General features: G+C 54.0%; 1 protein-coding gene across 1 annotated transcript; it reads left to right on the top strand.

Moving 5' to 3' along the window:
- The first annotated feature begins 293 nt into the window (after positions 1-293).
- On the top strand, positions 294-7,648 carry Bsnd (barttin CLCNK type accessory subunit beta). The gene is made up of 5 exons (XM_036177566.1): positions 294-470; positions 4,527-4,618; positions 6,087-6,344; positions 6,837-6,856; positions 7,263-7,648. Exons 1-5 carry the CDS (start codon positions 294-296, stop codon positions 7,646-7,648), a joined length of 933 nt encoding a protein of 310 aa, XP_036033459.1.
- Positions 7,649-15,563: the final 7,915 nt, after the last annotated feature.

Here is a 15,563-nt window from a genome sequence, read left to right as displayed (position 1 = left end):
CCATGCCCAGATTCAAAAGCTCCAAACAGCTAGGCTCAGAGGGAAGGAGAGTGGCAGGAGGGAAGGTAGATGGCTGGGCACTTGGGCCCACTGAAGCGTGTCACCTCCTGCCCTGCAGAACTGCGGGGCCCAGGGCTGGGAGCTGGACCTGTGGGGACCCTTCCTTGCTTTGTGCTTTACGCCTCCATCAAGCAGTGTATCATCCCTCGCTGAGAGCCTGCTCAACATTTGCGTAGGATTGTGGGCAGCCCTCTACCAGGGAGCTGGTCAGCTATCAGGGCTGGTTAGCCACCATGACTGACGAGAAGACCTTCCGAATCGGCTTCATTGTGCTGGGCCTTTTCCTGCTATCCCTCGGCACATTTCTTATGAGCCACGATCGACCCCAGGTCTATGGCACCTTCTACGCTATGGGCAGCATCATGGTGATTGGGGGCGTCATCTGGAGCATGTGCCAATGCTATCCTAAGGTAGGGGGTTGCAGGGGGCTGGGAGGGGGCAGAAGGACACATGGCTCTCATTGCCTCAGGTACCAACCCCTTGCTTCCAACCGCTGTGTCCTTCCCATTTGGACTCCCCATATTCTCTCTGTTCTGGGGCAGGGGTATCCTTTTTGTTTGTCCGTCCATCTCTCATTGTGGCTGGTTAGAAGGCCCCCACATCTGGTCCTTAAGCCAGCCAGAACTGGGACATAATGGGATCTATGCACTGTCCCTGTGTTCCATCAGAAGTTGGCCAGCATTTACTCTCTTCCAAACTTGAACCCACATCTCACCCTGACCCTGTCCCAAGGGCTCTGTGTTTTCTGCAGTTCCCTTTCATCTCACAGATCCTGACCAACAGATCTCAGGTGGGAGCCTGCTTTAGGGTAGCGATGTGCCTTGGGTGTCCCATAATGGGTGCTCCATCCAGGATGCTCCATTCTATGTCCCCAGCTGCTGAGAGTTCTGTCTTGCTGGGTCTTTCTGAGTCTCAGTATTTTCATCTGTAAATTGGCTCCCCAGTCTTGGCCCTGCATAGCCCTATGCTAACCCAAGATGGGAAGGGGCACATTTGCAGCTGTGCTGTTGTGTTTAGGTAAACCGCTGCTGCTGCTGTTACTCTCCTCTGATCCCCTGAGGGCAGAACATGTGGGCATTGTAAGTCGTCAATGTCCAGAGAGGTGGGGTGACTCTTCCAATGTCACACAGCTAGTTAGAGATAGACTTGGGGGCACAGGGAGAGCAACAAGGGTCTAGCTTGTGTTCTGTCTCTAAGTGCTTGGAAGACTGAGCCACTTTGTTTTCTAAGTTTCCTGTGAATGTGAGTGAAGAAGGAGAGTGGAAAGGGAGACAGACATCCGAGGCCCCACTGAGCCTGGATACTAAGAGCCCTATCCTCGCAGCTTCCTCCGCTCCTCCCCACTTCGGTGGGGAGTACCCAGAAGGAGTTCTAAGAGTTGGCGCCAGGTCCCAGCCTCTCCCAGCCCTACCCCCTCTGTGGCCAGGCCTGTCACTTATATCTGGAGCTTGGGCAGTCTCAACTGGTCTGGAGCCATTTCCAAAGCCGTTTACAGTCAACTCTCCTCCATGTGCTCAATGTCCTGAGCAGAGGTCACTGGGAGAAGAGGGCCTTGAGGTCAGAGCCACCATGTCACCACCCAGGGAGGGTGGGGAGGTTGGGAAGAAAGCATCCTTCCTCTGGGCAGCTGGTGGAGGGACTGAGTAACAGCAGGATGGCTGGTGGGGGGAATAGGGCTGAGTATTAATGGGGAACTGTTAAAGGTTCACGTGCTCCTGTGTGGGGAGGTGGTACGGCTGGTGGAAACCCACACCTCTTAGTGTTCCTCAAACCCCAGTTCAAGTCCCTGTGCCCTGTGCCAAGTCTGTGACCTTGGAAGAGCCTCCACCCCCACCACTGTGCCTTGGAAGGGAGCAAATGGTGCTGTGGGGATGGGAAGGACCTGGTAACCGTGCCTGTGTGAAGCAGGCTCGGAGACCTTGTTCTTGAGAGGATGTTACCAGCACTGGGAGGTCTGCAGGGGGAAGCGGGGAGGACATGGGCTGTTAGAGCTGTCACAATTGGAACAGGAGGAAGAAAGGGCACCCGCTCTTCACCGTGGCTGTTCTGTTGGGTTTTACATACAAACCTGGTTAGATTTGGTACTCACCTGGGCCTCAGGCATGGGTCAAGTGGACGAAATGAGCCAGGCAAATCTAGTGTGGGGGCTACTGAAGACGCTGAGCTTAGAGGTTGAGATGGAACAGGGGAGTGAGGCAGAAGGGGCGGGGTGGCAGGGAGAGCAGAGTCTTGGCTCTGCATCCTCTGCTCCTTACTTCTGTCTGCTCTCCTGCAGCTCAAACCCAGGACCTGTCCCCTTTGTGGGCTTCCCTCTCTATGCTTCCTCCCACTAGGGACTGGTCAGTGTTCAGCCTGAACTCAGATCTGATGGGTCCTCTCCTGCTAAAAATTCCCCTGGAATGCCCGTGGCCATGGATAATTCTGCATAGCCTTCCTCTTTCTTTAGAGAAAGAATCTGTGTTCTAGGATGTGGCTTCCTCTCTGTCTCCTCCAAGCTTCTCATGTCAGTGAGGGTAGTCGTGATTGTAGTGGTGGTGATGGCAATGTTGAAGTTGATGGTGATGGTGATGATGGTAATGGTTGTGATGGTGGTGATGACTGTGGTGGCGATAGTGATGATGATGATGATGAGGAGGAGGAGGAGGATAGCAATAGTGAGGATGGTAATGATGGAGATGGGCATGGTAGTGATGATGGTGATAGAGTAGATGATGATGATGATGATACCTGGGCCAGGAGATAGTGAGAAAAAAGAGGTAAATCTTTTTTGTTGTTGTTGTTGTTGTTTATTTTTGTTTTGTTTTGGTTTTCAAGACAGGGTTTCTCTGTGTAACTTTGCACCTTTTTCCTGGAACTCACTCTGTAGCCCAGGCTGGCCTCGAATTCACAGAGATCTGCCTGCCTCTGCCTCCCGAGTGCTGGGATTAAAGGCGTGCGCCAGCACCGCCCAGCTAAAAGAGGTAAATCTTAAAAAAAAGTATGGAACCTGCCGGCCACAGAGCGTCCTTAGTGTGGATGTAAGATGCTTCGACACCTGGGGGAGGTCCCTTTCAGGAATGCAAGCTCCACCCATTACCCGCTTCTTTCCATCATCATGAATCTTTGCTGGTGCGGACCGTGCCTCCCTCGCTGTACTCTGTGGAAAGGGACAGAGTGTTGCTTGTGAATCTGGAGCAGTTCAGCAGGGGGTCATCAGGTGTTGCATGAAGAACGTTCAGACTTGTGTGTCCACTGGCTTGGTCTTCGCTGGGCCAGGTTGTGATTTACTGAGAAGCCCTGTATCCTGGTACCACGCTGAGGGAGTCCTCTGTATTAGCTGAGGGAGTTCTCACAGCTCTGCTGGGACACAGGCCTTTAAAAACCCCAAACAACATATACGCACAGGACACACTGCTTTAACCACGGGCAAGCGTGCAGTTCTGAGGCATCGGGTCCATTCTCAGTGTGGTCAGCCCATTTCCAGAACTCTTTCCCGACTAGGAGACGAAGGATTTATACCACCGTGCAGAAGTTCCCATTACCAGCCTCATTCATCTTGGGGAGCTGCCAGCCTGCTCTCTGACTTTCACAACTTGGTCCACAGTGGAGAGACGCGGAGTCTCAGAGTGCTTGTCTCCGCCCCCACCCCCCCCCAGTCTGGTGCGTGTCACTCAGCATTGCTGTGACGTGCATCAGAACTTCCTTCTCAAGGCCGACAGGCATGCCGTTGTGCACGTCCCTGTATTTCGTTGTCTATCACCCGCCAGTGGACCCTGGGTCACCTCCTGGCTGCGGTACACAGTGCTTCTCTGAGCACGTGTCTCTTGGAGGCGTCTCTCATTAACCACAAGAGTTCAAAGTGGATGGCTCTGGAAGGGTGGATGGCTCCCAGGGCCCACAGCAAGGACCTGGTAGTGAATAGACGCCCACCTGTCTCCAGGACCCCAAAGGCAGGGCTCTTTCTCCTCAGCTGGCTCACTCCTTCATGGCCTTCCTTCCCAAACCCAGTGGCCACCCCTCTAGCTAGGCTGCTTGTTGTGGGCATACCCACAGCCATCTGTGCCTCTGCCTCCCCACCACAGCCGTGTCCTGTGAAGCACAAGTCAGTGGCTGGCTGACCACTCACTCGACAGGTGCAGATACAGCACCCCTTGTAGACACCGCTGGGAAATGGTGGGCCTGGGCTCCAGGGCAGGGCATCTCTCTGACTCACTGCTGCCCTCCAGAGGGTATCTGCCCAGGGAAGGTTCTTGGGATTGTCCGGTAAAGGGAGAACATGATGTGTGGACAGGAACCTAGATCTGTCTACCCCCTGGGGCTGAGCCACACACAGAAACTCCCTCATCAAGCAGAGGCCCTGCCAGGTCCTTCTCTCCTACAGTCTGCAGAGAAGTTTGCAGAGGCTCTGGGCCTAGCAGCCAGGGTGTGTGGCGACAGCCAGCTTTATCCCTGGTCAATTGCAAAGACCATATCCTGTCTCCTTGCAGATCAGCTTTGTGCCGGCAGACTCTGACTTTCAAGGCATCTTATCCCCAAAGACCCTGAGCCTGCTGGAGAACAGACTTTCGGAGGTGAAGAGGTAAGTGTAGGGAGAATGGGCCCTCAGTCCTGCCTCCTGTCAAAAGTGGGGAGGAGGGGAACAAGGGAAGAGGTAAGGAGGGAGCGGACCAGGATAGCTGGGCTGGGTGTCTGTCTCTGTCTTATCCCATCCAGCTTCTTCTTTGCCTCCCGTTTTCTGAGAAATCACAGGTCATTTCAAACTCTCAGTTTTGTGCGTCTTAACACCGTCATTCCCATTTTATAGATGTAGACGCTGAGGCTCAGAGAAACACAAACTTCAGATCTCGTGGGGAGTCAGGGCTGGAGACAGGTCTGAATCCTCGCCTGACTTGGCCACGGAGGTGTCAAGCTCTGCTTCTGGCTTGGGGCAGAGCCAAGAACCCTTTGGCTTTGGTTAATCCCCTGAGCTGTGACTCCAAAGAACAGCTACAGGCCCTGGAGGCCCAGAGCCACTCCGCTTTGCTTGGGGGAGTTTGTAATGCTGGCATTTTCCATTCCTGACACCACAGGGTGAAGCGCCCCAGTGGGAAACAGTGGACACACTCTGGTGGGTGGGGCCACCCCAAACTATCTCAGGGCCTAGACCTAGCTCAGGCCACCTGGGGTCCCTTCCTTTGTCTTGTCACCCCCCAGTCATGTGACCTTAGACAAGGGCTGGATTGGGGATTTAGCTCAGCAGTAGATTGTTTGCCTAGCAAGCACAAGGCCCTGGGTTCGACCCTCAGCTCAAAAAAAAAAAAAAAAAAAAAAAAGATAAGGGCCTAGAAGCACAGTGCAGGGAGCAGATCACTATGGCCCTGATCCACCAAGCAGGGTCTGTATCACTCTCTATATAAGCCAGTTTCAGTGACTGTGCCTCAGTTCCCTCTCAGTACCTCCTGGAATTACAGGGAGTGTAGAGGCAGTCACTCCCCAGCCTCGAAGGCAAGGAGCCTCCAAGCAGCTGAGCTTCGCTCTACTATCAAAGCTGTGGCTGCTGCCTTGAGATGTGCCTTAGCAAGCCTCCATGCTGAGTCCTCTCCATGCATCTATCTATCTATCTATCTATCTATCTATCTGTCTGTCTGTCTGTCTGTCTGTCCGTCCGTCCGTCCGTCCGTCCGTCTATCCATCCACCCATCCATCCATCTATCTATCTAATGTGTATTGGTGTTTTGCCTTCATGTATGTCTGTGTGAGGGTATCAAATCCTCTGGAAGAGCGGCGGCTAGTGCGTCTCTCTAGTCCCGAGTCCTCTCCTTGTCTTACCATTACATGCTGTGTATACCTTTCAAGACATTATGTGATGTTGACTTGGGATCAGGCCTACAGAGCTCTGTACACCTAGGTGGGCCTCAGCCTCACCATCTGTGGGCCTGGGCACAGTGATGCCCCTGAAGTTTTTCTTTTGAAGTCAGTGGACCCATACCCCCAGAGCAGACAGGGGGCCATGGTGAGAGAACTCATGTCTACCTGCCCGATTCTCTCCCACTGTCTGTTGGACCCAGCCCCCAAGCCCCCTACGTCAGGCTGTGGGAAGAAGCCGCCTACGACCAGAGCCTTCCAGACTTCACTCACATCCAAATGAAGGTCCTGGGCTACAGTGAGGATCCCAGGCCCCTGCTGGCCCCCGAGCTGAAGACAGGAGTCAGCAGTGGCGGGGAAGGCGAACCTCCTCGGACTGCTCAGGCCTGGATGGAAACTACAGTGGTCGTCCACAGGGGCGTGGATGAGACTGAGGGAGAAAGACCCCATACTCAGAGCAGGTGAGTGGGCAGCATAGGGTTGACAGTGCTGCCCAGGTCTAGGGCAAGTGGTGGGGAGGCCTGTGTGCAGGAACACTTGGGAGTGAGCAGCAGAGGGTGGGGGTGTCACAGGCAAATGAGGCTGGCCTGGGGCTCTAAAGGACCTAGGTGCTGGTCTCGACTGCTTGGCTCTATAAGCGGCAGGTTTTGGACTCTCCTGAGCAGTTTCTCTCAGGGGAACAATCATTTTCATCACACAGGGACAATGCTTTAAGTGCCCAGCACAGAGTTCTTCCTTCTCCAAATGCTTGTCGTGAGCAACAGGAGGCCAGGAGCCAAAGGGCTTGGATTGAAATCCTGGCTGGGCTGTTGACCTGCTCCCCGCCACAGCCCAGTTCCGGTCTCTTTTCTAGTCAAGTCTCTGATTGCTCCACTCATCCACATGTCCCATCCTTACTGGACACCAGCTCATTCTCAGGCCTCAACTGGCCTCCAGTCTCCTGGAGCTCCCAGTCCACTGGTGGGGGTGGGGGGTGAGAGGCAAAGAAGGACACAGATGGACCTGCAGTGGGAAATGGACTGTGAGGGGCCAGAGAAGGATCCCGAATGCCTGCAGTTGTGGATGGGCCAGTTGGCTGTTTGTTTGTTTGTTTGTTTGTTTGTGATAACATCCCTGTTGCTAGGATACCTACTCTGTGCCAGGCACCGTGTGAAAAGCTGTGAACATTTTACCTGCTGTAAATCTCAGAAACAACCACATGGGAGAGGAGAGGACTCACATTGCCCCCAATTTCCAGGGGGAAATAAAAGGAAGCACAGAGAGAGAGATACACAAAGTTACTGCAGCTAGTGGCTGAGATCTGGACCCAGACAGTGTGACACAGGGCCTACCCTTCACTCATTCTCTTTCCCTCTGCAGCCTTCCAGGGTGTTCCCCAGGCTCTGCACCCTTGGCCTCATTCCAAGATGACCTGGACATGGGTTCCAGTGAAGGCAGTAGCCCCCACCCATCCCCACCCAACAGAGATGAGCCACAGCCACAGGTGCCGTGGGCCAGCAGGGGTCCACCGGATCGCTTCAGTGACTTTGCTCTCATTGATGACACCCCCACACCAGAGGACCTGGTCCTGGAGGGGCAGGTGCAGGAGGTAGCTCTGCCCAGCAAGCAGCGACGGTCCCTGAGGGTGAAGGAGAAGGAGACTGTCCAGACGAGTGCGGAGGAACCTGAGCAGGAGGAGGAAGACCTGTACTATGGGTTAGCAGACAGCCCTGGGGACCCCCTCCCCGACAAAGAGTTGGGTTTCGAGCCCGATGTCCAGGGCTGAGATGAAACTGCTCCCTGGGTCTAGTCTGACGGTACTGCTCTCTTCATGTGACCCCATAAGGCCTCAGTTTTCCTCCTCCCAAATGGGATTGTATGGCGGGTCAGGTGAGGCAAGTGAACTGAAGCATCTTGGGAACTGCAAAGAACACACATGGGAGGCGGCAATCACACACACACACACACACACACACACACACACACACACACACACACACACAGAGTGAGCACAGTAAGTACATACTTCAGACTGTAGCTTGTTCTGCTGACCTGCAGGTCAAGTGGGCTTTTCTGAAGTCCTGTGTTACAGCCAGACCCACGGAAGCCCTTTCCATCTCCTAACGCTGACCTCTAATTGGGCCCTCTGTGGTGTTACCCAGGGCCCCTGCTCCTTCATGGAGGCCTCTCAGGGCCCATGTCTACTGAGTTTTGGTCCTCTGACGGGTGGTTTGACTCACCCCACTCATAGCTGACGAGGTCTTCTGGTTCAGTCTCGTTAGCAGCTCCCCTGCTCTGGGTTCTGTGACCCTCTGTGGCTGATCTCTGCTGACCTAATCTGACCTCTAGACAGCTCTCTGGTCCCTCCTGTTCCTGCGGCTGCCACTAGCTCGTGCCCATACCCAGGCCCAAGCCCATGCCCATGACCAAGCCCATGCCCATGCCCATGCCCATGCCCAAGCCCATGCCCATGCCCATGCCCAAGCCCATGCCCATGCCCATGCCCATGCCCATGCCCATGCTTGAGCTGTCTTTTTCCACTGTGCCGGGCAAATTCACTCATTCCTGTATCCCTGCCTAAGTGACCTTCTTCTGCCAGCTCTCCTGACATCCCAACTCCTAGGTGAGAATGTTCTCTCTGGGGAGTGGGCATCCATTTCTGTGGCCTGTTGCTTGCCACTGCCCTGGGACAACTTCTTGGCCTCATTCACATACTTTCCAGGGGATGCTGGGCATGTGCAGACCTCAGCAGATCTGGGAACCTTTGCAGATGATGTCATCCTCCCCAATTTTGACAAGGATGGCTCTTTAGTCTCTGGCACTCACTTTTCTAAAGGGCTTCTGGACAGTCACAAAACCAGGCAAAAAGCCACCCAAAGAGCCCAGCAGCAGCTTGTGGAACCCACTTTGCCCTGGCTTCAAGTGGGCAAAGTCCAGCTGCTGGGTTAATTCCACTTGATGCCTTGGCATTTCCTGAGCATCTGCTGCGATATGCCAGGCGTATAGCATTGGAAAGAGAGAGCATGGAGCAGAAGCTGGGGTAGGAGCAGAGTCACCCCGGCCTGCAGATCTGGCAAAGCCCTCTGCTCTTAGCCCAGGGCGGAGGAAGCCACAGGGAGGAGGGTGCTGCTACCTCCTCCAGGCGGGTCCACACACTTAGAGCTGTCAGGAGACATGAAGGAACATGGCTCTGGTGAAGGTCGGAGGTCCCAGACAAGGGAAAGATAGCGCTGGTGCTGAGTGAGAAGACATAGCCACCCTCCTGCCTCCCGGGGCATTTCTACCTCTTCAGTAAAGATGCCTCCTCCACCAGGCACCTCCTCTCTGCTGACGTGACCAGCCATGGGCCAGGTGAAATGGAGCAGGCTGCTGTGTACTGCTGGTCCAGGCAGGCATGTCTGTGACCCACACCAGACAGAGCTGAGCCAGCACCAAGGACTGAAATAAAAACGTTTTCAACATTAAAAGGTCACCTTTATTTGCCTGCGAATTCTTTTCTGTGAAACTGCCCATTCCCTCCGGGCAGAATAAAATGAGGCTTCATGCCTGACTGGCACGGAGGGGCCTCTCTCAGAAGGGAGCAGCAGACATAGCAGTGTGGCCATGTGGGACAGCTGTGGGGGAATGGCCCTCATGCCCAGAATCATAGTCGCGGAGGCTTCAGATACCAAGAGCCTCTAGCTGCCAGCCATGGGGCAAAAGAAACGTTAGCTCTGTCCCTCCTACAGGTGGGGGATCTACAGGTGGCTCCCCCGCCTGTGTGGCACCCCTCACAGGTGTGCAGGGAGAAGACCACGTTCCTGGGTCATCTGGGAAGGGCCCGCTTACATGGACATTTCTTCCGAGGAGTACAGCCACTCACTCAAAGCCAGCTAGCTCACGGCGTGGGTGGGGAGCAACCTGCGGCACCAATCTTGGCAAGAAAGGATAGCCTAGGGGATCGGGGCTTCTGTCAGGTGGCTGCCAGGGAGCAAGTTTTGCTCCAGATCAGGTAGCATCAAGAACAGGCTGGTTGCTATGATTCTGTGACCCGCTGTCCTGGAAGGGGAAGAGCCTGGACAGAGCTACCCTGTGATGAGAAAGCAGCGGAGATCATGCAGAGGTGGTTGGAGGGGGTTGGGGGTGGAGTGGCAGGGGGCAGGTGGGGGGGATGGTGTCTGCTCCTTCTGTGGCCTGGTCAACATTCACTTTGCATGTGCCTGGTCTAGGCTGCTTTTGCTAGCCCCTGTCCTCCCTGCCCCACGTCAGCGGCTGGAGGCTGCGGGTGACTGGTAGGTCTGGGTGGAGGGGAGGGCACTGTGGATTTTGACCGCGAGGAAGGGCTGTGAACTTGGGCAGCAGGGGCAGCGTGGCCCACTTCCTCCTCCTCTAGCCTTCCCTAGCTCCCTGGCTGTTGACTGCGGCTGCCACATTGGACCTACCCTCCCGTTGCCTCACTGACTCAGTGTTGGGTGATACTGGCACCTCTGGATGTCCCTCTAGATGACTGACGGGATCAGAGGGGAGCAATGATGGCCTAGAGTAGCCAGAAGGGGCTAGAGGAGCCCAGTGGGTGTCACACCTGGATTCCAGCCTCCAGCCCCGGGTCCCGGTTTGTGTGCCAGGGCAGAAAGTCCTGGCATTTGCTCTCCCTGTCTGACTGTGGGAGTTTCCACTCCAGAGGGAAAGTCCCTGTGGAGGGGTGGCATGGGCAGGCAGTTGTCCTGAGGGCCTTGAGCACTGGCCTGCTAATGGTTTATTGTGACCCGGCACCATGCCGTCCTTCCTATATACCTCTCCACATGACAGACAAGATTGCACCTCCATTCCCCATCCTTGGGCAGCACACTCACACCCTTTATCCCATCTGGTCCTTGGAAAAGCCCTGGGAGGGGCAGCCTGTTGACCACACATGGTCAATGTCCTAAATCTCAGACTCTGAGCTACAAAAAGACCTGGGTTCACACTCATCCTCTGCCAGGTCCTTGCTCTACAGACTTGAACAAGTCGCTGTCTGTCTACACTCCTGACATGAAGATAATCCCAACGGTTGGAGCCGTGGGTAAGATGGACAAATGGATACAGGACCCCCTGGCACATCACAGGTATTCCAGCAGCATCTGGCTCCCTTCCCTCTCTGTGCCTATGTCCTCTAGTGAAGTAGGATCAGATGTGTCTTACTCTTCAGCAAGGCAGCTGGTGACTCAGTAGGGAGAGTGTAAAAACTCCCACAGCGGCGAAGCTTGAGTATGTGTGCCAGAGGTGTTCTAGCAGCGAGCGGGCACGGAGCTAAGCATGGCGTCTCCTGAGGGAGAGGCGGGTGCTTGTGAGGTTGCGGCAGCCTCCCAGGAGTCAGTAAGAGAAAGAACAAGAACAGGAGCCCTGCGCCTTACAGGTAACATGGTGCATGGTGGCCCTGCTCTATATAGCCCTGCTCAGAGGCCATGCCTGCTTCCCAGGTCTCCTGCCGGCACTGAGATATTGGTGTTTTAGGGACCCCAATGCAGGTCCTCTGAGCGGCCCCCTGGGCTGTCATGTCCACAGAGTAGTGGGACTCGATAACACACCTGCCCTGCTGTGCCACATGAATTCCTCTCTCTCACCCTTACAGCCTGCAAGGTTACATTGTTCCCATTTGACGGGAAACTGAGGCTCAGAGAGGCTGAATCATTATCAGTTTTTCCAGAGGAAAGCTAAGTGGAGGCAAGGAAATCTAGTTGTCAGACCTTCAACTCCTGGCTGGAGGTGTCTGTAGCCTCAGGGTATTCAGACCCCAGTACCCACAGACTAGCCAGTCAGGCCCCATGGAACACCCACCTGTGCCCACTTACTGCTGTGAAGAGGGAGACTCCCACCTCCCGTGACTCCCCTATGGTATTCTGTTGAAGTCCTTAGCCTGGCCTCACAGCCCTTCATCATCTGACCTCTACTGCCTTTACAGTTGAATCATTTGCTATGTCAAGCATGTCCAGCACCGCAGCCCTACCTCCGTGCTGTCCTGGGTTTGGGTACGCCCACTCCTGGATGCCCTTGTCTCCCAGCCCTCCAGGCTCAAATTCTCTATCTGCTCCTGGACTCTGAACCAGCCTGCCCCTGCCAGGGCAGAACGCATCCCCTTTGCCAGCTGTCCTCGAGACCCTTTTCAGGTGTGCATGGCTCTGTTCCTGCACTTCCCTAGGATGTTTGGGTGATTGCCCATCTCTGCTCCTGTACCGGAAGTCTTTAGGGGCCTTTTCCTCCCACCCCTCCACTCTTTTGCTCAGGAAAGTGAGAAGAGCAGTTCTGTGGGACAGAGTGAGCTGGAGGGAGCCGGGGGCCCACTCTGCAAAGTGATTCCCAGCTTGGGACAGAGTGCTAGCTTTAGAGCATCAGCCCTGGGTCAAGCCGAGGCTGGGCTTCCATCTGGCCTGTGACTGTGGCTGAGACATTTCATCTTTCTGGACTTAGTTGTCCTTATCTGTAAAGTACAGACAGTAACACACACATCAGGGGCACGCTGTAATGGTTAAATGGGATACTATATACGGAGTGGGTGGCATGGACACAGTGCCAGTGAGGCCTCCATAAGCCATGCTTACCATGACTCTCCTCCCCTGCAGAAATGAGCAGACTGTGTACAGAACCTAGATGCTAGGATTCAATGGAGGCACGAGGCTGGTACTCCAATTCTGTCACCAGAATTTCCAAATGCAGGAGATGAACCTGGTGAGTTAGCCCCCCCCCCCCCACCACCACCAATCTCCATTCTGAATGAGCAAGCTAGAGACTCCGGAGGAATGGATGCTTCTGTGTTTTGTTTTGTCTTTTTTGATTGGATCGTCAAGGACCAGGAGCTGGGACCTAGACAGGGACAAAGGAGAGACAGGAGATCTCAGACAGACAGATGGCATGGCAGAGGTTAGCTCCGGGAAGGGAAGGAAGGGTGTCCCCCAAACCCGAGGAAACTGGTATGCCTGGAATGGTGGAAGTCAAGGTCAGAGAGGCAGGCTGCAATGGTCTGGGGCTCCTTGAATCTGGCACAGAGCCGGATTTGGTCTTAACAGCCAGGGGACTTGATGGCACTCATAAGCAGAGGAAAGGAATGCTGAGGACCCATATTGTTAGCAGGCATAAAAGGGACCCAAGACACACTGGCGACCCGAGGATGCCTGTGCCCTGGGGTCAACACTGACTGCTCATGGAGATTTGTTGTCCTGGCAGCCCTCACTGGATGCCCAGTCAGGCCTGAAGGCTATGGTCCCAGATCATTGTTGCTTATCACAGGCCCAGCCAACCCACATAGCAGAACCCAGTGCTTCTCCACAAGACACCAGAGCCCTGGTTCAGGCAGAGTACAGCTCAGGGATGACCCAGAGCTAACCCTGGGTCCCAGGAAGGCCCGAAGGTAGATGACAGCTCCAGTGCCCTGTAGAATATGCAAGTTCTCAGGCTGTCTGTGCATGGTTGGACTTAGACCTGGAAGAGGAGAGCAAGTGAGGCCAGAGGTTAAGTAGCAGTGGCAAAATTAGATGTCTGCCCATAAGCCTAGCGGGGGGACTGGACAGATTCCATCGATTCATTCATTCATTCGTTCGTTCGTTCGTTCGTTCATTCTGGCTATAAAGGCTCTCTAAACGTCTGCTAGGCTCCACCCCTGTGCCAGGTCCTGAGGACAGAAATGTGTCTGGCCCTGGCCTGTCGGGATCTTGACTCTCCTGGAACAATGGCAGAACGAGCTAATGGCTCTCTGAGGGCTCAGGGACGAGCCAAGGGAGGCATAGAAGATAGAACTTGCCCGAAGTGAGCAAGAAGGAGGTTATGGGGAGTGAGCAAAGAGAGTGAGCAAGGTCCGTTCCAGGCACACATCTGTTCTGTAGGTGGTGTTCCCTGGTGGGAACTCAATGGAATCCTGCTTGTGCAAAGGCCCAGGGAGAGTCATCCTTCACATCCCAGACTGGCCTGGAAGCAGATGGAAACCCCGGCTAGGAACAGACATGGAGGGCGACAGGGGAGGATGGAAGAGTGGGGGAGACAGGACTGGATTTGGGAGGTTTGGGTGTTCCAGGGGAAGCCAGAGGGTTAGTTTGACAAGGACACAGAAGGAGGGGATTTCATAACATATGTAACAGAATGTGTGTGTGTGTGTGTGTGTGTGTGTGTGTGTGTGTGTGTGTGTATGTGTGTGTGTGTGGTGTATGTGTGTGTGTGGTGTGGTGTGTGTGTGGTATGTGTGTGTGTATGTGTGTGTGTATGTGTGTGTGTATATGTGTGTGTATATGTATGTGTGTGTGTGTGGTGTGGTGTGTGTGTGTATATGTGTGTGTGGTATGTGTGTGTGTATGTGTATGTGTATATGTGTGTGTATATGTATGTGTGTGTGTGGTGTGTGTATATGTGTGGTGTGTGGGGTATGTGTGTGTATATGTGTGTGTGTGTATGTGTGGTGTGTGTGTGCCTGTGTGTGTGTGGTGTGTGTGTGTGTGTGTGTGTGTGTGTGTGTGTGTGTGTATGTGTGTGTGTATATGTGAGTGTGTGGTGTGTATGTGTGTATATATTGTGTGTGTATGTGTATATGTGTGTGTGTATGTGTGTGTGTGTGTGTGTGTGTGTGTGTGTGTGTGTGTGTGTGTGTGTGTTGGTGAGGGCGATTTGACAGAAGGAGGGAGGAATCCATCAGTGAGGAAGAGCTAAAACTCTCCTAAGGAAAGGACTGAAAGGCCACAGCTCCGGAACATGGTAGGAATGCAACCAGAAACAACCAGACACAATGCTGCCCGGTAACTCTGACGCTTTGGAGAGATAACAGTGAGACAGAAGGTGGTGCTGGAGATGAGGCAGGGGATAAGCTGTCTTGGAGGACAGGGGGTGGGTGTTCTGGGGAGAGCAAGTCTAAAGTGTGAGCTTCAGCCTCAGCAGTGCCCCCCAGTGCCTCCCCCCCACCCTGAGCCAGCAATATTACCACCATCAACTATAACTTACAATCGAAGTTCATCCTAAGGAAGTAATCGGGCAGTGTGTTAAGATGGACTTTCAGAGGGTGTTGACTGATAACGTTAACACATCTTAAGATCTAAAATCAACAAGAGGCTGCTTAAACCATCCCACCCCAGGAGGAAGACTCTACAGAAACTCAGCATCATGACCCTGCACTCAGTGTGGCGACTCTCCATTCAACCCGATGACTCAACACGGTGATGATCTAGCCCCTCAACACAGCGACCCACCGCTCACCATAGTCACACTCCATTCAAATCGGCCACCTTCCACTCAGCAGACCGACCCTTACTCAACATGGTGAGGCTCCTCTCTATAGGACGAGCCTCTACTCAACACAGTGACTCCCACGCAACACAATGACCCTCCATTCAACTTTGTGATCTCAATGTGGTGACCATCCTGGTTGAATCAAGCCCAGACCTGTTTCTCTGTGCCACATGGTAAAACCGAAGCCACAGACCCTCTGTGCGTTTCTCCTGTAGTTTCTGTGTGCTTTGTTAAGCCCTACACTCCATGGCAGCGGGGCTCCATGATCTTTGCTGTTACACCCACAGCACCCAGCAAGGGGCCCAGAATGCAGTGTGTTCTCAATAAATCATTATTAAATGAGTGACTGAGTGTGTTTCTTGGTGTGGATCAATTTGGTAGTATAGAGTTACAAGAAAGGGAACAGGCTATAAAACAGCACACACCATGGGAGACTGTTCTCTCTCTCCCCCTTGGTTTTGCTGTGGCAATCACATGCA

The sequence above is a fragment of the Onychomys torridus genome, chromosome 2 (assembly GCF_903995425.1).
Source record: "Onychomys torridus chromosome 2, mOncTor1.1, whole genome shotgun sequence".
Taxonomy (NCBI): domain Eukaryota; kingdom Metazoa; phylum Chordata; class Mammalia; order Rodentia; family Cricetidae; genus Onychomys; species Onychomys torridus.
This window is presented reverse-complemented; position numbering and strand designations above follow the sequence as displayed.

Coding starts and splice junctions, on each gene's coding strand:
- Bsnd (XM_036177566.1), top strand. CDS start 294: ATGACTGACGAGAAGACCTTCCGAATCGGCTTCATTGTGCTGGGCCTT. Junction 471..4,526: donor TGTGCCAATGCTATCCTAAG/GTAGGGGGTTGC, acceptor GTCTCCTTGCAG/ATCAGCTTTGTGCCGGCAGA. Junction 4,619..6,086: donor AGACTTTCGGAGGTGAAGAG/GTAAGTGTAGGG, acceptor TGTTGGACCCAG/CCCCCAAGCCCCCTACGTCA.